Below are 27792 nucleotides of genomic sequence, written 5' to 3' on the forward strand. Positions count from 1 at the left end.
TGCCTGTTGGTAATTTCAGTAGAACCAAGCAACTCAAGTAGCTATTCAACCTCAAAACTACCTGGTTTTGCTATACATTCAAAACAGCAGTATAATGTGAAATTTTTTGTGGGCATTTAAAAATGACAGAAAATCTTTTCCAAAATGGTCTAAATGAGCTGTACTCTCAGGCCCATGGGAGAAAGGGTTTTACTAGGCAGGGAGTGTAGAACAAGATGCATGGAGCTCCAGAGGTCACAAGGTCAATGTGGGCCTGCATGGATGTCAGCAGGGCATGAGGGAGAAGGCCCAAGTGAATAGGTGTGTCTGTGTGAGTGTGTGTGTGAGTGATGTATGTTGTTAAGCTATGGAATTAATTGTACAGCATTGGATTGGTGTTGGCATGGGGTAGAGGGAGTTTACATATACCAGTCATTTCCTTTTAAATCCTAGAAGGGAAGTGGACAAGTTCACACTTAGAAAGGAGATAATAGTTCCACACCTCATGTGTCCTGATAACTACAGGAATGGAACCATATTGAGGTTGGCTGCTTTCTATACGGTTTGATGGGAGAGAGAGAGAGAGAGAGAGAGAGAGAGAGAGAGAGAGAGAGAGAGAGAGAGAGAGAGAGAGAGAGAGAGAGAGAGAGAGAGAGAGAGAGAGAGAGAGAGAGAGAGAGAGAGAGAGAGAGAGAGAGAGAGAGAGAGAGAGAGACAGAGACAGAGACAGAGACAGAGACAGAGACAGAGACAGAGAGAGAGAGAGAGAGAGAGAGAGAGAGAGAGAGAGAGAGAGAGAGAGAGAGAGAGAGAGAGAGAGAGAGAGAGAGAGAGAGAGAGAGAGAGAGAGAGAGACAGAGACAGAGACAGAGACAGAGACAGAGACAGAGACAGAGACAGAGACAGAGAGAGAGAGAGAGAGAGAGGACATCAGGTAAAGTTCTGGAGATGAGGGAATATGTGTGCAGAAAGAAACCCTCCAGTATGGTTAACCCCAGTTAGGCCCAGTATGGACTATCAATACAAGTGACCATTTAGAATGTGACCCAGTTCAATGGGTCTTAACAGAACTGGGGGATGTCAGCCATGAAGTTGTCTAAACACAACTGGAATATAATTTGTTTGTGATTCATTGTTAATGGATTTTCCATTAGGAACACAGGGGGAAAACCTAACACAACAACACACATAACACACAACCAATAAAAACACAAAGGGGGAGGAAACCACTAAAGTCATTACCATATTGTCATTTTCTAACGACAGGGAGAAAACATGTAAAATCTAGAAGACTACTTTAGATCTGGTCAGAAGAAGGCTAGTGCACTACGTAGGGAACAGGGAGAGATTTGGGACAGAGACAGTAACTCCTGTATGGAAATCTTCATTCTAATGACAGTGAGCAAATCTCCACCCTATTCCCTATGTAGTGCACTACTTTAGATCTGATCAGAAGTAGCCTAGTGCACTACGTAGGGCACAGGGTGTCATTTGGGCCAGAGTCAGTAACTCCCCTGGGTATGAATTGTCTCTCTATCTTATCTGTCTATGCTTGGTTGACCTAGCAACTGGATCTGTTTTAATGTCCAGACAGCATGTACCCAACAGTGAGGTCAGTGGGATTGGAGAGAGTCCCCTCTCCCTCTCCCTCTCTCTGTCTCCTCCCGAGTATAATTTCTTACTTGGCAGGATCCGTCCACGTTATCGGAGGGCTGCTGGCAAGCGGGGAGTCGCCGACCCGCATTCAATGTGCCGGTCCGCTTAGCGAGTGCGTCCCGCACGCCCCCATGTCTTCTTTTTTTTCATTTTCATATTTTTGAAAAAATAATTTTTCATATTTTTTTTTCTGCTTCAAAGTAGATTAAGTGAAGCTTCACCTCCATTCAGGCAGTTATCACACACCCCCACCCGGATTCGACCCCACTGGTCATTTAAAGACGTGTTTGGCTACGGGCACGTGGTAAGTTATGCGTTCACCTGGTAGTCGTCTTTTTTTTCATTTTCATATTTATGAAAAAATATATATATATATTTTTTTGGTAGTCATTTAGCAGACACTCTTATCCAGAGCAACTTACAGTTAGTGATGCATATTTTCTTCATATTTATTATTTTTTTTATATATTTTTTTCTAGCTTTATAAAAAACAAACGGATAAAAACCTTGTTTTCTAATATGTACGGGTTCATGAGGGTTGCCTAATCACACATGTGACATTTTGGAAGGATGTGACCTTTTTAACCCTTCAAAACAGCACCTATGACCACAATGTAAGGCACTTCCGGTTGTCACAGGAAGCTGTAATTAAACACATATCCTCATTGGCACAAGCTCTTACAGAATCCTGAGTTTCACGTCAATCCGTGAAAAACTAAACTTTTTACAGAGGGTTGAATGTAGCGTTTTCACTATCTGCTGGTGGATACATCTAAACCATGTTTAGGGTCAATCTTCCCACTTCCGGTTGCTCCAGGAAGCTTAAACTCAACACAGGTAATCCTTATAGTGGCCTGATGGGTTGACAAAGAAGACAGTTTGATATGGCAATATAAACCCACATAGGCATCAAGTTGAAGTTAGGGCAGCAGGCAATGTATTTCTATATCCCCTGTGGAGGCTGGCCACTCTCTCCCCCCTTTCTCCTAGCCTGCTGCACCTCATATGACATTTTGGAAGGATTTAACCTATTTGAAAAAAGTTGAAAGGCAACGTGGATCTACTGTGGTGTAGTTCTTCCCAGCATTGCAACCAAATCAGATTTGTATTACATATTGCCTGGAGTGATTTAAAAAGGAAAGAAAGCTCTAATCTTTACCCAAATGGTCTCAAATTATAGGCCTGATCACCCTGGACCAATGCCTGTTGGTAATTTCAGTAGAACCAAGCAACTCAAGTAGCTATTCAACCTCAAAACTACCTGGTTTTGCTATACATTCAAAACAGCAGTATAATGTGACATTTTTTGTGGGCATTTAAAGATGACAGAAAATCTTTTCCAAAATGGTCTCAAATGAGCTGTACTCTGAGGCCCATGGGAGAAAGGGTTTTACTAGGCAGGGAGTGTAGAACAAGATGCATGGAGCTCCAGAGGTCACAAGGTCAATGTGGGCCTGCATGGATGTCAGCAGGGCATGAGGGAGAAGGCCCAAGTGAAAAGGTGTGTCTGTGTGAGTGTGTGTGTGAGTGAACCTGTCCTACATGGGGGCAGAGCAGGCATCCCCTGTGGAGGCTGGCCACTCTCTCCCCCCTTTCTCCTAGCCTGCTGCACCTCATATGACATTTTGGAAGGATTTAACCTATTTGAAAAAAGTTGAAAGGCAACGTGGATCTACTGTGGTGTAGTTCTTCCCAGCATTGCAACCAAATCAGATTTGTATTACATATTGCCTGGAGTGATTTAAAAAGGAAAGAAAGCTCTAATCTTTACCCAAATGGTCTCAAATTATAGGCCTGATCACCCTGGACCAATGCCTGTTGGTAATTTCAGTAGAACCAAGCAACTCAAGTAGCTATTCAACCTCAAAACTACCTGGTTTTGCTATACATTCAAAACAGCAGTAAAATGTGACATTTTTTGTGGGCATTTAAAAATGACAGAAAATCTTTTCCAAAATGGTCTCAAATGAGCTGTACTCTCAGGCCCATGGGATAAATGGTTTTACTAGGCAGGGAGTGTAGAACAAGATGCATGGAGCTCCAGAGGTCACAAGGTCAATGTGGGCCTGCATGGATGTCAGCAGGGCATGAGGGAGAAGGCCCAAGTGAATAGGTGTGTCTGTGTGAGTGTGTGTGTGAGTGAACCTGTCCTACATCACCTGGTATACTCGGCAGCTGGGTAAACACCTCCCGAGTATCATTTCTTACTCGGCAGGATTCGTCCACGTTTTCGGAGGGCTCCTGGCAAGCGGGGAGTCGCCGACCCGCGTTCAATGTTTCCGGTCCGCTTAGCGAGTGCGTCCCGCACGCCCCGATGTCTTCTTTTTTTTCATTTTCATATTTTTGAAAAAATAATTTTTCATATTTTTTTTTCTGCTTCAAAGTAGATTAAGTGAAGCTTCACCTCCATTCAGGCAGTTATCACACCCCCCCACCCGGAGTCGACCCCACTGGTCATTTAAAGATGTGTTTGACTACGGGCACGTGGTAAGTTATGCGTTCACCTGGTAGTCGTCTTTTTTTTCATTTTCATATTTATGAAAAAAAATATATATATTTTTTTTTGGTAGTCATTTAGCAGACACTCTTATCCAGAGCGACTTACAGTTAGTGATGCATATTTTCTTCATATTTTTTATTTTTTTTTATATATATTTTTTTCTAGCTTTATAAAAAAACTAACGGATAAAAACCTGGTTTTCTAATATGTACGGGTTCATGAGGGTTGCCTAATCACACATGTGACATTTTGGAAGGATGTGACCTTTTTAACCCTTCGAAACAGCACCTATGACCACAATGTAAGGCACTTCCGGTTGTCACAGGAAGCTGTAATTAAACACATATCCTCATTGGGACAAGCTCTTACAGAATCCTGAGTTTCAGGTCAATCCGTGAAAAACTAAACTTTTTACAGAGGGTTGAATGTAGCGTTTTCACTATCTGCTGGTGGATACATCTAAACCATGTTTAGGGTCAATCTTCCCACTTCCGGTTGCTCCAGGAAGCTTAAACTCAACACAGGTAATCCTTATAGTGGCCTGATGGGTTGACAAAGAAGACAGTTTGATATGGCAATATAAACCCACATAGGCATCAAGTTGAAGTTAGGGCAGCAGGCAATGTATTTCTATATCCCCTGTGGAGGCTGGCCACTCTCTCCCCCCTTTCTCCTAGCCTGCTGCACCTCATATGACATTTTGGAAGGATTTAACCTATTTGAAAAAAGTTGAAAGGCAACGTGGATCTACTGTGGTGTAGTTCTTCCCAGCATTGCAACCAAATCAGATTTGTATTACATATTGCCTGGAGTGATTTAAAAAGGAAAGAAAGCTCTAATCTTTACCCAAATGGTCTCAAATTATAGGCCTGATCACCCTGGACCAATGCCTGTTGGTAATTTCAGTAGAACCAAGCAACTCAAGTAGCTATTCAACCTCACAACTACCTGGTTTTGCTATACATTCAAAACAGCAGTATAATGTGACATTTTTTGTGGGCATTTAAAAATGACAGAAAATCTTTTCCAAAATGGTCTCAAATGAGCTGTACTCTCAGGCCCATGGGAGAAAGGGTTTTACTAGGCAGGGAGTGTAGAACAAGATGCATGGAGCTCCAGAGGTCACAAGGTCAATGTGGGCCTGCATGGATGTCAGCAGGGCATGAGGGAGAAGGCCCAAGTGAATAGGTGTGTCTGTGTGAGTGTGTGTGTGACTGAACCTGTCCTACATGGGGGCAGAGCAGGCATCCCCTGTGGAGGCTGGCCACTCTCTCCCCCCTTTCTCCTAGCCTGCTGCACCTCATATGACATTTTGGAAGGATTTAACCTATTTGAAAAAAGTTGAAAGGCAACGTGGATCTACTGTGGTGTAGTTCTTCCCAGCATTGCAACCAAATCAGATTTGTATTACATATTGCCTGGAGTGATTTAAAAAGGAAAGAAAGCTCTAATCTTACCCAAATGGTCTCAAATTATAGGCCTGATCACCCTGGACCAATGCCTGTTGGTAATTTCAGTAGAACCAAGCAACTCAAGTAGCTATTCAACCTCAAAACTACCTGGTTTTGCTATACATTCAAAACAGCAGTATAATGTGACATTTTTTGTGGGCATTTAAAAATGACAGAAAATCTTTTCCAAAATGGTCTCAAATGAGCTGTACTCTCAGGCCCATGGGAGAAAGGGTTTTACTAGGCAGGGAGTGTAGAACAAGATGCATGGAGCTCCAGAGGTCACAAGGTCAATGTGGGCCTGCATGGATGTCAGCAGGGCATGAGGGAGAAGGCCCAAGTGAATAGGTGTGTCTGTGTGAGTGTGTGTGTGACTGAACCTGTCCTACATGGGGGCAGAGCAGGCATCCCCTGTGGAGGCTGGCCACTCTCTCCCCCCTTTCTCCTAGCCTGCTGCACCTCATATGACATTTTGGAAGGATTTAACCTATTTGAAAAAAGTTGAAAGGCAACATGGATCTACTGTGGTGTAGTTCTTCCCAGCATTGCAACCAAATCAGATTTGTATTACATATTGCCTGGAGTGATTTAAAAAGGAAAGAAAGCTCTAATCTTACCCAAATGGTCTCAAATTATAGGCCTGATCACCCTGGACCAATGCCTGTTGGTAATTTCAGTAGAACCAAGCAACTCAAGTAGCTATTCAACCTCAAAACTACCTGGTTTTGCTATACATTCAAAACAGCAGTATAATGTGACATTTTTTGTGGGCATTTAAAAATGACAGAAAATCTTTTCCAAAATGGTCTCAAATGAGCTGTACTCTCAGGCCCATGGGAGAAAGGGTTTTACTAGGCAGGGAGTGTAGAACAAGATGCATGGAGCTCCAGAGGTCACAAGGTCAATGTGGGCCTGCATGGATGTCAGCAGGGCATGAGGGAGAAGGCCCAAGTGAATAGGTGTGTCTGTGTGAGTGTGTGTGTGAGTGAACCTGTCCTACATCACCTGGTATACTCGGCAGCTGGGTAAACACCTCCCGAGTATCATTTCTTACTCGGCAGGATCCGTCCACGTTTTCGGAGGGCTCCTGGCAAGCGGGGAGTCGCCGACCCGCGTTCAATGTTTCCGGTCCGCTTAGCGAGTGCGTCCCGCCTTCCCCCATGTCTTCTTTTTTTTCATTTTCATATTTTTGAAAAAATAATTTTTCATATTTTTTTTTCTGCTTCAAAGTAGATTAAGTGAAGCTTCACCTCCATTCAGGCAGTTATCACACCCCCCCACCCGGATTCGACCCCACTGGTCATTTAAAGATGTGTTTGACTACGGGCACGTGGTAAGTTATGCGTTCACCTGGTAGTCGTCTTTTTTTTCATTTTCATATTTATGAAAAAATATATATATATATTTTTTTGGTAGTCATTTAGCAGACACTCTTATCCAGAGCGACTTACAGTTAGTGATGCATATTTTCTTCATATTTTTTATTTTTTTTTATATATATTTTTTTCTAGCTTTATAAAAAAACTAACGGATAAAAACCTGGTTTTCTAATATGTACGGGTTCTTTGAGGGTTGCCTAATCACACATGTGACATTTTGGAAGGATGTGACCTTTTTAACCCTTCGAAACAGCACCTATGACCACAATGTAAGGCACTTCCGGTTGTCACAGGAAGCTGTAATTAAACACATATCCTCATTGGGACAAGCTCTTACAGAATCCTGAGTTTCAGGTCAATCCGTGAAAAACTATACTTTTTACAGAGGGTTGAATGTAGCGTTTTCACTATCTGCTGGTGGATACATCTAAACCATGTTTAGGGTCAATCTTCCCACTTCCGGTTGCTCCAGGAAGCTTAAACTCAACACAGGTAATCCTTATAGTGGCCTGATGGGTTGACAAAGAAGACAGTTTGATATGGCAATATAAACCCACATAGGCATCAAGTTGAAGTTAGGGCAGCAGGCAATGTATTTCTATATCCCCTGTGGAGGCTGGCCACTCTCTCCCCCCTTTCTCCTAGCCTGCTGCACCTCATATGACATTTTGGAAGGATTTAACCTATTTGAAAAAAGTTGAAAGGCAACGTGGATCTACTGTGGTGTAGTTCTTCCCAGCATTGCAACCAAATCAGATTTGTATTACATATTGCCTGGAGTGATTTAAAAAGGAAAGAAAGCTCTAATCTTTACCCAAATGGTCTCAAATTATAGGCCTGATCACCCTGGACCAATGCCTGTTGGTAATTTCAGTAGAACCAAGCAACTCAAGTAGCTATTCAACCTCACAACTACCTGGTTTTGCTATACATTCAAAACAGCAGTATAATGTGACATTTTTTGTGGGCATTTAAAAATGACAGAAAATCTTTTCCAAAATGGTCTCAAATGAGCTGTACTCTCAGGCCCATGGGAGAAAGGGTTTTACTAGGCAGGGAGTGTAGAACAAGATGCATGGAGCTCCAGAGGTCACAAGGTCAATGTGGGCCTGCATGGATGTCAGCAGGGCATGAGGGAGAAGGCCCAAGTGAATAGGTGTGTCTGTGTGAGTGTGTGTGTGAGTGAACCTGTCCTACATCACCTGGTATACTCGGCAGCTGGGTAAACACCTCCCGAGTATCATTTCTTACTCGGCAGGATCCGTCCACGTTTTCGGAGGGCTCCTGGCAAGCGGGGAGTCGCCGACCCGCGTTCAATGTTTCCGGTCCGCTTAGCGAGTGCGTCCCGCACGCCCCCATGTCTTCTTTTTTTTCATTTTCATATTTTTGAAAAAATAATTTTTTATATTTTTTTTTCTGCTTCAAAGTAGATTAAATGAAGCTTCACCTCCATTCAGGCAGTTATCACACCCCCCCACCCGGATTCGACCCCACTGGTCATTTAAAGACGTGTTTGGCTACGGGCACGTGGTAAGTTATGCGTTCACCTGGTAGTCGTCTTTTTTTTCATTTTCATATTTATGAAAAAATATATATATATATTTTTTTGGTAGTCATTTAGCAGACACTCTTATCCAGAGCGACTTACAGTTAGTGATGCATATTTTCTTCATATTTTTTTTTTTTTTTTATATATATTTTTTTCTAGCTTTATAAAAAAACTAACGGATAAAAACCTGGTTTTCTAATATGTACGGGTTCATGAGGGTTGCCTAATCACACATGTGACATTTTGGAAGGATGTGACCTTTTTAACCCTTCGAAACAGCACCTATGACCACAATGTAAGGCACTTCCGGTTGTCACAGGAAGCTGTAATTAAACACATATCCTCATTGGGACAAGCTCTTACAGAATCCTGAGTTTCAGGTCAATCCGTGAAAAACTATACTTTTTACAGAGGGTTGAATGTAGCGTTTTCACTATCTGCTGGTGGATACATCTAAACCATGTTTAGGGTCAATCTTCCCACTTCCGGTTGCTCCAGGAAGCTTAAACTCAACACAGGTAATCCTTATAGTGGCCTGATGGGTTGACAAAGAAGACAGTTTGATATGGCAATATAAACCCACATAGGCATCAAGTTGAAGTTAGGGCAGCAGGCAATGTATTTCTATATCCCCTGTGGAGGCTGGCCACTCTCTCCCCCCTTTCTCCTAGCCTGCTGCACCTCATATGACATTTTGGAAGGATTTAACCTATTTGAAAAAAGTTGAAAGGCAACGTGGATCTACTGTGGTGTAGTTCTTCCCAGCATTGCAACCAAATCAGATTTGTATTACATATTGCCTGGAGTGATTTAAAAAGGAAAGAAAGCTCTAATCTTTACCCAAATGGTCTCAAATTATAGGCCTGATCACCCTGGACCAATGCCTGTTGGTAATTTCAGTAGAACCAAGCAACTCAAGTAGCTATTCAACCTCAAAACTACCTGGTTTTGCTATACATTCAAAACAGCAGTATAATGTGAAATTTTTTGTGGGCATTTAAAAATGACAGAAAATCTTTTCCAAAATGGTCTCAAATGAGCTGTACTCTCAGGCCCATGGGAGAAAGGGTTTTACTAGGCAGGGAGTGTAGAACAAGATGCATGGAGCTCCAGAGGTCACAAGGTCAATGTGGGCCTGCATGGATGTCAGCAGGGCATGAGGGAGATGGCCCAAGTGAATAGGTGTGTCTGTGTGAGTGTGTGTGTGAGTGAACCTGTCCTACATCACCTGGTATACTCGGCAGCTGGGTAAACACCTCCCGAGTATCATTTCTTACTCGGCAGGATTCGTCCACGTTTTCGGAGGGCTCCTGGCAAGCGGGGAGTCGCCGACCCGCGTTCAATGTTTCCGGTCCGCTTAGCGAGTGCGTCCCGCACGCCCCGATGTCTTCTTTTTTTTCATTTTCATATTTTTGAAAAAATAATTTTTCATATTTTTTTTTCTGCTTCAAAGTAGATTAAATGAAGCTTCACCTCCATTCAGGCAGTTATCACACCCCCCCACCCGGATTCGACCCCACTGGTCATTTAAAGACGTGTTTGGCTACGGGCACGTGGTAAGTTATGCGTTCACCTGGTAGTCGTCTTTTTTTTCATTTTCATATTTATGAAAAAATATATATATATATTTTTTTGGTAGTCATTTAGCAGACACTCTTATCCAGAGCGACTTACAGTTAGTGATGCATATTTTCTTCATATTTTTTTTTTTTTTTTATATATATTTTTTTCTAGCTTTATAAAAAAACTAACGGATAAAAACCTGGTTTTCTAATATGTACGGGTTCATGAGGGTTGCCTAATCACACATGTGACATTTTGGAAGGATGTGACCTTTTTAACCCTTCGAAACAGCACCTATGACCACAATGTAAGGCACTTCCGGTTGTCACAGGAAGCTGTAATTAAACACATATCCTCATTGGGACAAGCTCTTACAGAATCCTGAGTTTCAGGTCAATCCGTGAAAAACTATACTTTTTACAGAGGGTTGAATGTAGCGTTTTCACTATCTGCTGGTGGATACATCTAAACCATGTTTAGGGTCAATCTTCCCACTTCCGGTTGCTCCAGGAAGCTTAAACTCAACACAGGTAATCCTTATAGTGGCCTGATGGGTTGACAAAGAAGACAGTTTGATATGGCAATATAAACCCACATAGGCATCAAGTTGAAGTTAGGGCAGCAGGCAATGTATTTCTATATCCCCTGTGGAGGCTGGCCACTCTCTCCCCCCTTTCTCCTAGCCTGCTGCACCTCATATGACATTTTGGAAGGATTTAACCTATTTGAAAAAAGTTGAAAGGCAACGTGGATCTACTGTGGTGTAGTTCTTCCCAGCATTGCAACCAAATCAGATTTGTATTACATATTGCCTGGAGTGATTTAAAAAGGAAAGAAAGCTCTAATCTTTACCCAAATGGTCTCAAATTATAGGCCTGATCACCCTGGACCAATGCCTGTTGGTAATTTCAGTAGAACCAAGCAACTCAAGTAGCTATTCAACCTCAAAACTACCTGGTTTTGCTATACATTCAAAACAGCAGTATAATGTGAAATTTTTTGTGGGCATTTAAAAATGACAGAAAATCTTTTCCAAAATGGTCTCAAATGAGCTGTACTCTCAGGCCCATGGGAGAAAGGGTTTTACTAGGCAGGGAGTGTAGAACAAGATGCATGGAGCTCCAGAGGTCACAATGTCAATGTGGGCCTGCATGGATGTCAGCAGGGCATGAGGGAGAAGGCCCAAGTGAATAGGTGTGTCTGTGTGAGTGTGTGTGTGAGTGAACCTGTCCTACATGGGGACAGAGCAGGCATCCCCTGTGGAGGCTGGCCACTCTCTCCCCCCTTTCTCCTAGCCTGCTGCACCTCATATGACATTTTGTAAGGATTTAACCTATTTGAAAAAAGTTGAAAGGCAACGTGGATCTACTGTGGTGTAGTTCTTCCCAGCATTGCAACCAAATCAGATTTGTATTACATATTGCCTGGAGTGATTTAAAAAGGAAAGAAAGCTCTAATCTTTACCCAAATGGTCTCAAATTATAGGCCTGATCACCCTGGACCAATGCCTGTTGGTAATTTCAGTAGAACCAAGCAACTCAAGTAGCTATTCAACCTCAAAACTACCTGGTTTTGCTATACATTCAAAACAGCAGTATAATGTGACATTTTTTGTGGGCATTTAAAAATGACAGAAAATCTTTTCCAAAATGGTCTCAAATGAGCTGTACTCTCAGGCCCATGGGAGAAAGGGTTTTACTAGGCAGGGAGTGTAGAACAAGATGCATGGAGCTCCAGAGGTCACAAGGTCAATGTGGGCCTGCATGGATGTCAGCAGGGCATGAGGGAGAAGGCCCAAGTGAATAGGTGTGTCTGTGTGAGTGTGTGTGTGAGTGAACCTGTCCTACATGGGGGCAGAGCAGGCATCCCCTGTGGAGGCTGGCCACTCTCTCCCCCCTTTCTCCTTACCTGCTGCACCTCATATGACATTTTGGAAGGATTTAACCTATTTGAAAAAAGTTGAAAGGCAACGTGGATCTACTGTGGTGTAGTTCTTCCCAGCATTGCAACCAAATCAGATTTGTATTACATATTGCCTGGAGTGATTTAAAAAGGAAAGAAAGCTCTAATCTTTACCCAAATGGTCTCAAATTATAGGCCTGATCACCCTGGACCAATGCCTGTTGGTAATTTCAGTAGAACCAAGCAACTCAAGTAGCTATTCAACCTCAAAACTACCTGGTTTTGCTATACATTCAAAACAGCAGTATAATGTGACATTTTTTGTGGGCATTTAAAAATGACAGAAAATCTTTTCCAAAATGGTCTCAAATGAGCTGTACTCTCAGGCCCATGGGAGAAAGGGTTTTACTAGGCAGGGAGTGTAGAACAAGATGCATGGAGCTCCAGAGGTCACAAGGTCAATGTGGGCCTGCATGGATGTCAGCAGGGCATGAGGGAGAAGGCCCAAGTGAATAGGTGTGTCTGTGTGAGTGTGTGTGTGAGTGAACCTGTCCTACATGGGGGCAGAGCAGGCATCCCCTGTGGAGGCTGGCCACTCTCTCCCCCCTTTCTCCTAACCTGCTGCACCTCATATGACATTTTGGAAGGATTTAAACTATTTGAAAAAAGTTGAAAGGCAACGTGGATCTACTGTGGTGTAGTTCTTCCCAGCATTGCAACCAAATCAGATTTGTATTACATATTGCCTGGAGTGATTTAAAAAGGAAAGAAAGCTCTAATCTTTACCCAAATGGTCTCAAATTATAGGCCTGATCACCCTGGACCAATGCCTGTTGGTAATTTCAGTAGAACCAAGCAACTCAAGTAGCTATTCAACCTCAAAACTACCTGGTTTTGCTATACATTCAAAACAGCAGTATAATGTGACATTTTTTGTGGGCATTTAAAAATGACAGAAAATCTTTTCCAAAATGGTCTCAAATGAGCTGTACTCTCAGGCCCATGGGAGAAAGGGTTTTACTAGGCAGGGAGTGTAGAACAAGATGCATGGAGCTCCAGAGGTCACAAGGTCAATGTGGGCCTGCATGGATGTCAGCAGGGCATGAGGGAGAAGGCCCAAGTGAATAGGTGTGTCTGTGTGAGTGTGTGTGTGAGTGAACCTGTCCTACATGGGGGCAGAGCAGGCATCCCCTGTGGAGGCTGGCCACTCTCTCCCCCCTTTCTCCTAGCCTGCTGCACCTCATATGACATTTTGGAAGGATTTAACCTATTTGAAAAAAGTTGAAAGGCAACGTGGATCTACTGTGGTGTAGTTCTTCCCAGCATTGCAACCAAATCAGATTTGTATTACATATTGCCTGGAGTGATTTAAAAAGGAAAGAAAGCTCTAATCTTTACCCAAATGGTCTCAAATTATAGGCCTGATCACCCTGGACCAATGCCTGTTGGTAATTTCAGTAGAACCAAGCAACTCAAGTAGCTATTCAACCTCAAAACTACCTGGTTTTGCTATACATTCAAAACAGCAGTATAATGTGAAATTTTTTGTGGGCATTTAAAAATGACAGAAAATCTTTTCCAAAATGGTCTCAAATGAGCTGTACTCTCAGGCCCATGGGAGAAAGGGTTTTACTAGGCAGGGAGTGTAGAACAAGATGCATGGAGCTCCAGAGGTCACAATGTCAATGTGGGCCTGCATGGATGTCAGCAGGGCATGAGGGAGAAGGCCCAAGTGAATAGGTGTGTCTGTGTGAGTGTGTGTGTGAGTGAACCTGTCCTACATGGGGGCAGAGCAGGCATCCCCTGTGGAGGCTGGCCACTCTCTCCCCCCTTTCTCCTAGCCTGCTGCACCTCATATGACATTTTGGAAGGATTTAACCTATTTGAAAAAAGTTGAAAGGCAACGTGGATCTACTGTGGTGTAGTTCTTCCCAGCATTGCAACCAAATCAGATTTGTATTACATATTGCCTGGAGTGATTTAAAAAGGAAAGAAATCTCTAATCTTTACCCAAATGGTCTCAAATTATAGGCCCCCAGGATGTAGACCACAGTTATCTAGCTGCTGTGGTGATGGTAGTAATACTGGAGGATGTCCTGGGTAAACCCCAGGATGTAGACCACAGTTATCTAGCTGCTGTGGTGATGGTAGTAATACTGGAGGATGTCCTGGGTAAACCCCAGGATGTAGACCACAGTTATCTAGCTGCTGTGGTGATGGTAGTAATACTGGAGGATGTCCTGGGTAAACCCCAGGATGTAGACCACAGTTATCTAGCTGCTGTGGTGATGGTAGTAATACTGGAGGATGTCCTGGGTAAACCCCAGGATGTAGACCACAGCATATAGAGTTAGTATTTTGTCAGGCCTTATCTATTCAGATGCATTCACTGAGTATATAAGCTGGAATTCATCCATCCCCTACATGACTCAATTACTGAACGATGTCAAAGATCATCCATCCCCTACATGACTCAATTACTGAACGATGTCCAAGATCATCCATCCCCTACATGACTCAATTACTGAACGATGTCAAAGATCATTGTATTATATTATATGATAATATATTATATCCATAGGCTACACTCAGTATAGTGTTAATGATGACTTTCAGCTAATTATCTTCAGTTTGGTGCCTAGTGAATACGACTCAGGTCTCTATGGAAACATCAATGTAAATTCACCTTAGGTTTTTACTCCTCACTTTCCCTTTCAGGTCTATAGGGTTTTGCTGCCCCCAGCTGGAGACTGGAGCACAAGGCAGTCCCTGGCTTTCTTTGGGCAGCTGGAGGATGAGGCCCTCCTCACCTGTTGTGACGGGTCCAACAAATATCCCCTGGTGAAGGCAGGGGCCTATCTCATCAAACGCTTCAATGACTCTTATGGGAGGCAGTGAGCATTTCCCATGTTAAGCTATGGAATTAATTGTACAGCATTGGATTGGTGTTGGCATGGGGTAGAGGGAGTTTACATATACCAGTCATTTCCTTTTAATAACATGAAGGGAAGTGGACAAGTTCACACTTAGAAAGGAGATAATAGTTCCACACCCCATGTGTCCTGATAACTACAGGAATGGAACCATATTGATGTTGTCTGCTTTCTATACGGTTTGATGGGGGGGGGGAGAGAGGGAGGACATCAGGTAAAGTTCTGGAGATGAGGGAATATGTGTGCAGAAAGAAACCCTCCAGTATGGTTAACCCCAGTTAGGCCCAGTATGGACTATCAATACAAGTGACCATTTAGAATGTGACCCAGTTCAATGGGTCTTAACAGAACTGGGGGATGTCAGCCATGAAGTTGTCTAAACACAACTGGAATATAATTTGTTTGTGATTCATTGTTAATGGATTTTCCATTAGGAACACAGGGGGAAAACCTAACACAACAACACACATAACACACAACCAATAAAAACACAAAGGGGGAGGAAACCACTAAAGTCATTACCATATTGTCATTTTCTAACGACAGGGAGAAAACTACTTTAGATCTGGTCAGAAGAAGCCTAGTGCACTACGTAGGGAACAGGGAGAGATTTGGGACAGAGACAGTAACTCCTGTATGGAAATCTTCATTCTAATGACAGTGAGCAAATCTCCACCCTATTCCCTATGTAGTGCACTACTTTAGATCTGGTCAGAAGTAGCCTAGTGCACTACGTAGGGAACAGGGTGTCATTTGGGCCAGAGTCAGTAACTCCCCTGGGTATGAATTGTCTCTCTATCTTATCTGTCTTCTATATGATGTTCTCCTCTCCTCCTCTCTTCTCTCCTCTATTCACTCTATTCTATCATCCACACCACATGCCAGCTTCAACACAATCCATTTAGAAGTTAAAGACACACCTTGGAATAAATAGCAAAGGAAAACTACTACTAGATGGATTTTTTATTTCCCATCACCATGAATCATATTTAATAACTGAACAGTAGCAGACCTAACTTCATCTGTTCCTGACTCTGGGTAGTGGATTAAAAAGACCATCAATCTCCAATGATATTAAAGTACAATTCTGAACATTACTGATATACTGAGTGGTAAGTCAAGATATGTGCTGGGTTTTTATTGTTTGGTTAATAGCACCACCTGCTGGACAGGTTTAATGTTGCTTGACTGAGCAGTATGGGAGAATAAATTATACCAAACTTAGGGCCGGTTTCCCGGACATCTCCATTGAACATGCTTTTTAGTCTAGGACTAGGCTTAATCTGTGTCCGGGAAACCGGCCCATATAGTTCAATTAGCAAGTAAGTAACACTACCTGTTCCATGATACTGAGGAAAATGACATTGAGACAGAGAACCAATTGAGAAAACATTTCAATGGTTCTGAATGACAACCAACATACATTAACAGCATACATCATGATTAATGTGAATATATAAGATTAAAACATTTCACTTAAAATAATATGAATGCATTGAATTGTAATTCATAACATCTTCTGAAGATCAAATCAGTCAAATCATTGTACATAAAAACAGAGCAGAATGAATCATCACATCTGGGGACCATCACCACCAGCATGACTAGTATCTATGTGGACCCTACTACAGTTTAACCAGCTCAGCTATAGACTACACCAGCATGACTAGTATCTATGTGGACCCTACTACAGTTTAACCAGCTCAGCTATAGACTACACCAGCATGACTAGTATCTATGTGGACCCTACTACAGTTTAACCAGCTCAGCTATAGACTACACCAGCATGACTAGTATCTATGTGGACCCTACTACAGTTTAACCAGCTCAGCTATAGACTACACCAGCATGACTAGTATCTATGTGGACCCTACCTCAGTTTAACCAGCTCAGCTATAGACTACACCAGCATGACTAGTATCTATGTGGACCCTACTACAGTTTAACCAGCTCAGCTATAGACTACACCAGCATGACTAGTAGATATGTGGACCCTACTACAGTTTAACCAGCTCAGCTATAGACTACACCAGCATGACTAGTATCTATGTGGACCCTACTACAGTTTAACCAGCTCAGCAGTACCAGAGAGCCCAAACCCAGGATAGAGGGGCTGAGTGAATGTGGTCTGGACTCTGTGGAGGAGGGTCATTGTGTCAGAGACACTGTAGAAGGACAGAGTACCTGCCTTGTGATCCAGGTACACTCCTACTCTGAAGGACTGAGGGACTGATACTTTAGTCCTAACATTATTGTGTCTGAACAAATAACCACCATTATAGTAGTGTAAACTCCAGGACTTGTCATTCTCTCCAAATGCATTACCCCTCTCTGTTCTGCTGATGTCTTTATATGAGACTGCTGTAGCACACTCCCCACTCCACTCCACCTCCCAGTAACAGCGTCCAGACAGACCCTCTCTACACAGAACCTGGTAGATGTTTGTGAATCTGTCTGGATGAACAGGATATCGTTGGACTTGGACTTTATAGGTCACCTTTCTGTTCCCTTAAGACAGAGAGAGGCGTGTGTGTGCTGTGTTTGGGTCCAGTGCGAGCTGACAGGAATCTGGGAGAAGAGCAGAGCAGAGACCAATGAGGGGAGTTAGAACAATAAGTGAAGTCAGATACTGTATCTACCCTGTCTTTGATTAGAGCACAGCAGAGATCAAATCAGAGAAATATGAGGAGTCAGATAGATACCCAGTCTTTGATTAGATCTACTATTGCTCTATATTTCTAGAGGGATTGTTAGGAGTGTCAGTAAAAAGAGACTGTTAGTTACTTCAGAATAAAGAGACTCACATTGTAAGAACTGTTCTCTGGTCTTGGGCTCTGGAGGCAGTACAACATCCACTATATTCACTACAGACACACAAACACATTCACAGAGAGAGGGAATGTTATCATCATACCATATTCCACATGTATATGACTAGTAGGGAACTTTCAATGGTCTAAAGTTGGTGTTCTTATTATTTTCAACACAACTGTAGTGGAGATCTTGGTCCATTCTCCTTTAAGGACGTCTTCTAGTTTCTCTCTCAGTTCAGACACAGTCTTACTCACATCTCCAAAGTACTGAAGAGGACGGACAACGATGCTGGGTAAGTCTGAAGATACACTGGTACCGGAGAGAGACTGATAACTCTGGGGGAAGAGAGAGAGAGAGAGAGAGAGACAGAGAGAGAGAGAGAGAGAGAGAGAGAGAGAGAGAGAGAGAGAGAGAGAGAACAGAACCAAATGATTGAGAGTTTCACATTGAGTTTTAATTGCATATGACATGTATCAAGGCAGTTTAGTTACCTGGAGGAAATGGATGTGATCCTCTGTGTGTGAGAGCTGCTCCAGCTCAGTGCTTCTCTTCCTCAGCTCAGCTATCTCCTGCTCCAGTTGCTCCAGGAGTCCTTCAGCTTGACTCACTTGAGCCTTCTCTTGGGCTCTGATCAGCTCCTTCACCTCAGAGCGCCTTCTCTCAATGGAGCGGATCAGCTCGGTAAAGATCTTATCACTGTCCTCCACTGCTGCCTGTGCAGAGCGCTGTTAAGAGAGAGAGAGAGAGACTGACTTGTCTTACTTTAATGAGCCATCCTCATTACACTAACACCCCCACCCCTAAATGCACATTGCGTGACACCACAACCTCCACACAATCACATTATCCAGTACCCAACACCACAGTACAATACACCATATTCCAACCGTCCATCCAACCCCTCCTCTCCAGCCGTACAGACAGCCCCCCTGAGCCCCCATACCTCCTGAAACATCTCCACACTGTTGATCATTTTGTACAACTCAAACTCAACCCTAAGGCGTCAACAGTAATGGCATTACCCTGGCAACACAGAAAAAACATGATGAACAGTCTGTCATTGCAGAAAACGGACACCCCTCCCCAACTCCCAGGTCAACCCGTGCCAACCAGCTATTGGTGTCCAGGGCTCCATGTAATACCCTCCACTGGACGACCCCTGACCTTTCCAGCACTGGGAGCTTATAGAGCACCCTCCACCTATACCCTGCCATGCTCTCAGCCCCCACAACCCCCTGCCACTGATGCCCCTTCACTCCCGCTAAGCTCCTGATGTGTTTAACATTGACACTGAGGGAGTCAGAACGCTGCCACCCTGACCATAAAACGTTTACTAACTTGCGCTGCAGGTCCACAAGCAGAATGCCTGGAAGCTGCGGAGGTGCACTAATTTGCGTGCACTAATTTAAATTCACTAACTTGCGCTGCAGGTCCACAATCAGACCACCGGGGGCGTTGAGAATGGCCAATTTAAGCCATAGAGAGGATGCCACCAAGTTGTTGATGATCAGCACCCTCACTCTGTATGCCACTTGGGAGATGGGCCACCTCCACTTCGTCAGCCTCGACACCACCGCTTGTGACACTCCTTCCCAGTTCTTCCTATCCCAACCCTCCGAGCCCAGATACACCCCAAGCATCTTGAGCCACTCACAGCCCCACTGCAACCCCCCTGGAAGATGGGAGGTGCCCTGTCCCTCCATGCCCCACATAACAGAGCCTCACTCTTGCCCCAGTTTACCTAAGCAGAATACGCCCCCTCGTACACCCTCAAACTATTCTCCAGGGCCTGTAGGTTCTGCTCATCCCTAACCAACACAGACGTCATCAGCGTATGCTGACACTGCTATGCCTGTCCCCAACCCTATGCCTGGCTCCCACACTCCCTGTAGCCTCCTGCGTAACAGGCCCAGAAAGGGCTCAATAACAAGAGTGTATAGCTGCCCTGACAGTGGGCATCCCTGGCGAATGCCCCTCCCTACCCAGACTGGCCTACTGAGCCCTCCCCACACCTTGACCATACATGAAGCCCCAGTGTACAGCATTTGAACACAGGCCACAAAATTCTCCCCACAACCAAAACAACACATTGAACAGATATTCATGGTCCACCCTATCAAAGGCTTTCTCCTGATTATGAACAGATTGTCTGTGTTTGAGCGTCCTGGTACACAGTACGTTTGGTCCTTCTGTACAATAGAGTCCAGGTGGGACTTCAGTCTGTTAACGAGGACGTTGGTAAAGACCTTATAGTCCAAACAGAGCAATGCCACAGGCCTCCAGTTCTTTATGTCGCTCAAATCCCTATTTTGGGCAGGAGAGTCAAAGCCTTCCGTTCTACAGCTTAGCGACAGCTCCCCCACCCCGACGCACTCACACAACACGTCCTGTAAAATAATTCCCCAGGCCTTTTTTTTTTTTTTAAATCAGAGGCAGACCGTCTGAGAGACGGCAGCTGAGAGTTTGTGAAAGGCCAGGGAAATGTCAATTCTCTGTTACAGAGAGAGTATGAAAGGTCTGTGAGCAGAACCTGAGAACAACCAGGATCACAGAGTTATGCCCTCTATAAATCAGAGTACAACTCCACAGCCGCGGCCTCATCTCCCCACAACAGAAGTTACCCGCCCATCAGGCTCCCTCATCTCCCCACAACAGAAGTTACCCACCCATCAGGCTCCCTCATCTCCCCACAACAGAAGTTACCCACCCATCAGGCTCCCTCATCTCCCCACAACAGAAGTTACCCGCCCATCAGACAAACATAAAACAAGGGATCTTCTTGGTTTCCCCACTCTGTTTTTCCAACCCCAAAAAGAAAGAGCTGGGAGCATCCATCTCTCTCAACACGGAAATCTAGCTCTGGGCTTGCCTTACATCCCATCACTGACAGAGAGACTCAAACTCCCCCTTCAGCTGTCCCCACCTCGCCGGTTACATTAAGCAGTCTATACTCTGAAAGGGGTCCAGACAGCTTGTTCCCAATAGTGGGGTCAGTGGGATTGGATAGGGGCCCCTCTCTCTCTCTCTCTCTCTCTGACTGGAGGAGAGAAGTGAAATGGTGTGTCTCCTCTGGTCAACAATACTCACCTTGAGAGACTCCACAGCCTGTTGGAGCTCCTTCAGCTCCTTCTCTCTCTCCTGGAATCTCTGCTGGACCTTCTGCTGACTCATCCCCAGCTGCCTCTGTGGAGATTCACTCTTCAATGAGCTATCAAGCTTTATTTGTCCAGTAGATCAATAGTATAGTAATGGGACATAGGGCCAATAGAGAGGAAGGTCTAAAATCTTGAGGAAGTCCCTTTACCATAAGATATTTAAATGTTGCTATGTGAATGATTCTAGTTTTTATGGTAGACGTACATGTATCAAGGGGTTGAGACTGAACTTTGAACTCCTAAAAGGGCATTCAATTTCAATCAATTTCAATTTTATTTTATATAGCCCTTCTTACATCAGCTAATATCTCGAAGTGCTGTACAGAAACCCAGCCTAAAACCCCAAACAGCTAGTAATGCAGGTGTAGAAGCACGGTGGCTAGGAAAAACTCCCTAGAAAGGCAAAACCTAGGAAGAAACCTAGAGAGGAACCAGGCTATGAGGGGTGGCCAGTCCTCTTCTGGCTGTGCCGGGTGGAGATTATAACAGAACCATGCCAAGATGTTCAAAAATGTTCATAAGTGACAAGCATGGTCAAATAATAATCAGGAATAAATCTCAGTTGGCTTTTCATAGCCGATCATTAGAGTTTAAAACAGCAGGTCTGGGACAGGTAGGGGTTCCATAACCGCAGGCAGAACAGTTTAAACTGGAATAGCAGCAAGGCCAGGCGGACTGGGGATAGCAAGGAGTCACCACGGCCGGTAGTCCCGACGTATGGTCCTAGGGCTCAGGTCTCTCAGTTGGCTTTTCATAGCCGATCATTTAGAGTTGAAAACAGCAGGTCTGGGACAGGTAGGGGTTTCGTAGCCGCAGGCAGAACAGTTGAAACTGGAATAGCAGCAAGGCCAGGCGGACTGGGGGCAGCAGGGTGTCATCATGCCCGGTAGTCCTGACGTATGGTCCTAGGGCTCAGGTTCTCAGAGAGAAAGAGAGAACGAGAGAATTAGAGAGAGCATACTTAAATTCACACAGGACACTGGATAAGACAGGAGAAGTACTCCAGGTATAACCAACTAACCCCAGCCCCCCGACACATAAACTACTGCAGCATAAATACTGGAGGCTGAGACAGGAGCGGTCCGGAGACACTGTGGCCCCATCCGAAGAAACCCCCGGACAGGGCCAAACAGGAAGGATATAACCCCACCCACTCCGCCAAAGCACAGCCCCCGCACCACTAGAGGGATATCCCCAACCACCAACTTACAATCCTGAGACAAGGCCGAGTATAGCCCACAGAGGTCTCCACCACAGCACAAACCAAGGGGGGGGGGGGGCGCCAACCCAGACAGGAAGATCACGTCAGTAACTCAACCCACTCAAGTGACGCACCCCTCCCAGGGACGGCATGAAAGAGCACCAGCAGGCCAGTGACTCAGCCCCTGCAACAGGGTTAGAGGCAGAGAACCCCAGTGGAGAGGGGAACCGGCCCGGCAGAGACAGCAAGGGCTGTTCGTTGCTCCAGCCTTTCCGTTCACCTTCACACTCCTGGGCCAGACTACACTCAATCATATGACCTACTGAAGAGATAAGTCTTCAGTAAAGACTTAAAGGTTGAGACCGAGTCTGCGTCTCTCACATGGGTAGGCAGACTGTTCCATAAAAATGGAGATCTATAGGAGAAAGCCCTGCCTCCCGCTGTTTGCTTAGAAATTCTAGGGACAATTAGGAGGCCTGCGTCTTGTGACCGTAGCGTACGTATTGGTATGTACGGCAGGACCAACTCGGAAAGATAGGTAGGAGCAAGCCCATGTAACGCTTTATAGGTTAACAGTAAAACCTTGAAATCAGCCCTTGCCTTAACAGGAAGCCAGTGTAGGGAAGCTAGCACTGGAGTAATATGATCAAATTTCTTGGTTCTAGTCAGGATTCTAGCAGCCGTATTTAGCACTAACTGAAGTTTATTTAGTGCTTTATCCGGGTAGCCGGAAAATAGAGCATTGCAGTAGTCTAATCTAGAAGTAACAAATGCATGGATTAATTTTTCTGCATCATTTTTGGACAGAAAATTTCTGATTTTTGCAATGTTACGTAGATGGAAAAAAGCTGTCCTTGAAACAGTCTTGATATGTTCGTCAAAAGAGAGATCAGGGTCAAGAGTAACGCCTAGGTCCTTCACAGTTTTATTTGAGACGACTTTACAACCATCAAGATGAATTGTCAGATTTAACAGAAGATCTCTTTGTTTCTTGGGACCTAGAACAAGCATCTCTGTTTTGTCCGAGTTTAAAAGTAAAAAGTTTTCAGCCATCCACTTCCTTATGTCTGAAACACAGGCTTCTAGCGAGGGCAATTTTGGGGCTTCACCATGCTTCATTGAAATGTACAGCTGTGTGTCATCCGCATAGCAGTGAAAGTTAACATTATGTTTTCGAATAACATCCCCAAGAGGTAAAATATATAGTGAAAACAATAGTGGTCCTAAAACGGAACCTTGAGGAACACCGAAATGTACAGTTGATTTGTCGGAGGACAGACCATTCACAGAGACAAACTGATATCTTTCCGACAGGTAGGATCTAAACCAGGCCAGAACTTGTCCGTGTAGACCAATTTGGGTTTCCAGTCTCTCCAAAAGAATGTGGTGATCGATGGTGTCAAAGGCAGCACTAAGGTCTAGTAGCACGAGGACAGATGCAGAGCCTCGGTCTGACGCCATTAAAAGGTCATTTACCACCTTCACAAGTGCAGTCTCAGTGCTATGATGGGGTCTAAAACCAGACTGAAGCATTTCGTATACATTGTTTGTCTTCAGAAAAGCAGTGAGTTGCTGCGCAACAGCTTTTTCTAAAATTTTTGAGAGGAATGGAAGATTCGATATTGGCCGATAGTTTTTTATATTTTCCGGGTCAAGGTTTGGCTTTTTCAAGAGAGGCTTTATCACTGCCACTTTTAGTGAGTTTGGTACACATCCGGTGGATAGAGAGCTGTTTATTATGTTCAACATAGGAGGGCCAAGCACAGGAAGCAGCTCCTTCAGCAGTTTAGTAGGAATAGGATCCAGTATGCAGCTTGAAGGTTTAGAGGCCATGATTATTTTCATCATTGTGTCAAGAGATATAGTACTAAAACACTTAAGTGTCTCTCCCGATCCCAGGCCCTCGCAGAGCTGTGCAGATCCAGGACAGCTAAGCCCTGGAGGAATACGCAGATTCAAAGAGGAGTCCGTAATTTGCTTTCTAATGGTCATGATCTTTTCCTCAAAGAAGTTCATGAATTTATCACTGCTGAAGTGAAAACCATCCTCTCTTAGGGAATGCTGCTTTTTAGTTAGCTTTGCAACAGTATCAAAAAGAAATTTTGGATTGTTCTTATTTTCCTCGATTAATTTGGAAAAGTAGGATGATCGAGCAGCAGTGAGGGCTCTTCGGTACTGCACGGTACTGTCTTTCCAAGCTAGTCGGAAGACTTCCAGTTTGGTGTGGCGCCATTTCCGTTCCAATTTCCTGGAAGCTTGCTTCAAAGCTCGGGTATTTTCTGTATACCAGGGAGCTAGTTTCTTATGACAAATGTTTTTCGTTTTTAGGGGTGCAACTGCATCTAGGGTATTGTGCAAGGTTAAATTTAGTTCCTCAGTTAAGTGGTTAACTGATTTTTGTCCTCTGACGTCCTTGGGTAGGCAGAAGGGGTCTGGAAGGGCATCAATGAATTTTTGTGTTGTCTGAGAATTTATAGCACGACTTTTGATGCTCCTTGGTTGGGGTCTGAGCAGATTATTTGTTGCGATTGCAAACGTAATAAAATGGTGGTCCGATAGTCCAGGATTTTGTGGAAAAACATTAAGATCTACAACATTTATTCCATGGGACAAAACTAGGTCCAGAGTATGACTGTGGCAGTGAGTAGGTCCAGAGACATGTTGGACAAAACCCACTGAGTCGATAATGGCTCCGAAGGACTTTTGGAGTGGGTCTGTGGACTTCTCCATGTGAATATTAAAATCACCAAAAATTAGAATATGATCTGCTATGACTACAAGGTCTGATAGGAATTCAGGAAACTCAGAGAGGAACGCTGTATATGGCCCAGGAGGCCTGTAAACAGTAGCTATAAAAAGTGATTGAGTAGGCTGCATAGATTTCATGACTAGAAGCTCGAAAGATGAAAACGTCATTTTTTTTTTTTGTAAATTGAAATTTGCTATCGTAAATGTTAGCAACACCTCCGCCTTTGCGGGATGCACGGGGAATATGGTCACTAGTGTAACCAGGAGGTGAGGCCTCATTTAACACAGCAAATTCATCAGGCTTAAGCCATGTTTCAGTCAGGCCAATCACATCAAGATTATGATCAGTGATTAGTTCATTGACTATGACTGCCTTTGAAGTGAGGGATCTAACATTAAGTAACCCTATTTTGAGATGTGAGGTATCACGATCTCTTTCAATAATGGCAGGAATGGAGGAGGTCTTTATCCTAATAAGATTGCTAGGGTGGACACCACCATGTTTAGTTTTGCCCAACCTAGGTCGAGGCACAGACACAGTCTCAATGGGTATGGCTGAGCTGACTACACTGACTATGCTATTGGCAGACTCCACTAAGCTGGCAGGTTGGCTAACAGCCTGCTGCCTGGCCTGCACCCTATTTCACTGTGGGGCTAAAGGAGTTAGAGCCCTATCTATGTTGGTAGATAAGAGGAGAGCACCCCTCCAGCTAGGATGGAGTCCGTCACTCCTCAGCAGGTCAGGCTTGATCCTGTTTGTGGGTGAGTCCCAGAAAGAGGGCCAATTATCCACAAATGTTATCTTTTGGGAGGGGCAGAAAACAGTTTTCAACCAGCGATTAAGTGCTGAGACTCTGCTGTAGAGCTCGTCACTTCCCCTAACTGGGAGGGGGCCAGAGACAATTACTCGATGCCGACACATCTTTCTAGCTGATTTACACGCTGAAGCTATGTTGCACTTGGTGACCTCTGACTGTTTCATCCTAACATCGTTGGTGCCGACGTGGATAACAATATCTCTATACTCTCTACACTCGCCAGTTTTAGCTTTAGCCAGCACCATCTTTAGATTAGCCTTAACGTCGGTAGCCCTGCCCCCTGGTAAACAGTGTATGATCGCTGGGTGATTCGTTTTAAGTCTAATACTGCGGGTAATGGAGTCGCCAATGACTAGGGTTTTCAATTTGTCAGAGCTAATGGTGGGAGCCTTCGGCGTCTCAGACCCCGTAACGGGAGGAGTAGAGACTAGAGAAGACTCAGACTCAGACTCCGACTCGCTACATAATGGGGAAAACCGGTTGAAGGTTTCTGTCGGCTGAATGAGCGACACCGGTTGAGCATTCCAACAGTATTTCCCTCCAGAAGCCATGAGAAAGTTGTCCGGCTGCAGGGACTGTGCGGGGGGAGTTATACTAACGTTACTGTCTGTACTTACTGGTGGCACAGACGCTGTTTCTTCCTTTCCTACACTGATAATACTCTTGCCTAACGATTGCGTCTGAAGCTGGGCTTGTAGCACAGCTATTCTCGCCGTAAGGCGAGAATTCTCCTGTATATTATGAGTACAGCGACTGCAATTAAAAGACATCATGTTAATGTTACTACTTAGCTTCGGCTGTTGAAGATGTTGATGAGCCATGTCCAGATAAAGCGTCCGGAGTGAAAAAGTTGAATAAGGGAAAAAAAGTTGCGATGGAAAAACGGAAAATAACGTAAAGTTGGCAGCTAAAACGCACAGGAAAATGACTCTTCTGTCTCGGGATAAACGTCCGGGGTGAAAAAGTTTAACGAAAAAAGATGAGTGAGGACAAAACTAAAAAGTTGGTAAATTTGTTGAACACAGAGATTGATTAAACGTTTATTAAAAGTAAAACGTGAATAGTTTGGCAGGTAGCCAAGTAGCAACAAACAGCAGAGCAGCACGGAGACAATGCGGAAGCGAGACGGAAGTCACGTGTCACTGATATTCGGAATGATAATAGTGTTTGACTTCAGAAAATGGTGATACATTGGGAGCAAACACAATATACTCAAGGTTTGTGTTCATATTTGTTCTGCCGTGGATCGATATCATTTGAATGATCTCATATTCAAACAGCCTTAGTTCCTACTGTATCTTTAATTATTTGTTTATCAGACAGTCATCAACAAGTAGTTCTGGTCTTACCTGTTTCTCAGTCCTCTCTGCTGCAGCTGACACTGTATCATGGCCTTTATGTTCATCCATTGTACACAGATAACAGATACACTGTTGATCGGTACGACAGAAAACCTCCAGCAGTTTGTCATGATGAGAGCAGATCTTCTCCTGTAGTTGTGCGGTGGCTTTGACCAGCTTGTGCTTCTTGAAAGCAGGAGATTCATAGTGAGGTTGGAGGTGAATCTCACAGTAAGAGGCCAGACACACCAGACAGGACATGAGGGCTTTCTGCTTTCTGGTCCCAGTGCAGACATCACACGCCACATCTCCAGGTCCAGCATAGCACAGAGCAGGAGGGGGAGCAGCCTGGAGTCCTGTTTTCTTCAGTTTCTCCACCAACTCAGCCAACATGTTATTTTTCCTCAGATTAGGCCTTGGAGTGAAGGTCTCTCTGCACTGAGGACAGCTATAGACACCTTTCAGAACATCCTGATCCCAGCTTTCTTTAATACAGCCCATACAGTAGCTGTGTCCACAGGCAGTAGTCACTGGATCCTTCAGTGGATCCAGACAGATGGAGCAACAGAACAGTTCCCGATTCTCTGCCATTTTGGTGCTCTCTCCCATAGGTTAAGCAATGGCAGTGTCAAAGATAACTTTCTGTTTCATGGAACTCTACACCAGAGGACAGGGAGGGGCTTCCTATTGACTGTGTACTCTGTATGTAGAGGGGGTGTGTTTTCTTTGATAAGGAAGTGTGACAGAGTGTTGGGTAGTAGCCAGAGATGTTCAGTATTTCTCTTACATCTATTTGAAATACGT

At 44.2% G+C, this 27792-nt stretch overlaps 1 protein-coding gene across 1 annotated transcript; it reads right to left on the reverse strand.

The window, feature by feature from the left end:
* Positions 1–16915: 16915 nt before the first annotated feature.
* Positions 16916–27579, reverse strand: LOC311117772 (E3 ubiquitin/ISG15 ligase TRIM25-like; the record flags this gene model as incomplete). The annotated part of the gene is made up of 4 exons (XM_084192685.1): positions 16916–17409; positions 18224–18451; positions 20814–20861; positions 27004–27579. 4 exons carry the CDS (start codon positions 27577–27579, stop codon positions 16972–16974), a joined length of 1290 nt encoding a protein of 429 aa, XP_084048811.1. The 3' UTR covers positions 16916–16971.
* Positions 27580–27792: the final 213 nt, after the last annotated feature.

This window comes from Coregonus lavaretus (assembly GCF_964263955.1).
Source record: "Coregonus lavaretus genome assembly, contig: HAP1_SCAFFOLD_4914, whole genome shotgun sequence".
NCBI lineage: Eukaryota > Metazoa > Chordata > Actinopteri > Salmoniformes > Salmonidae > Coregonus > Coregonus lavaretus.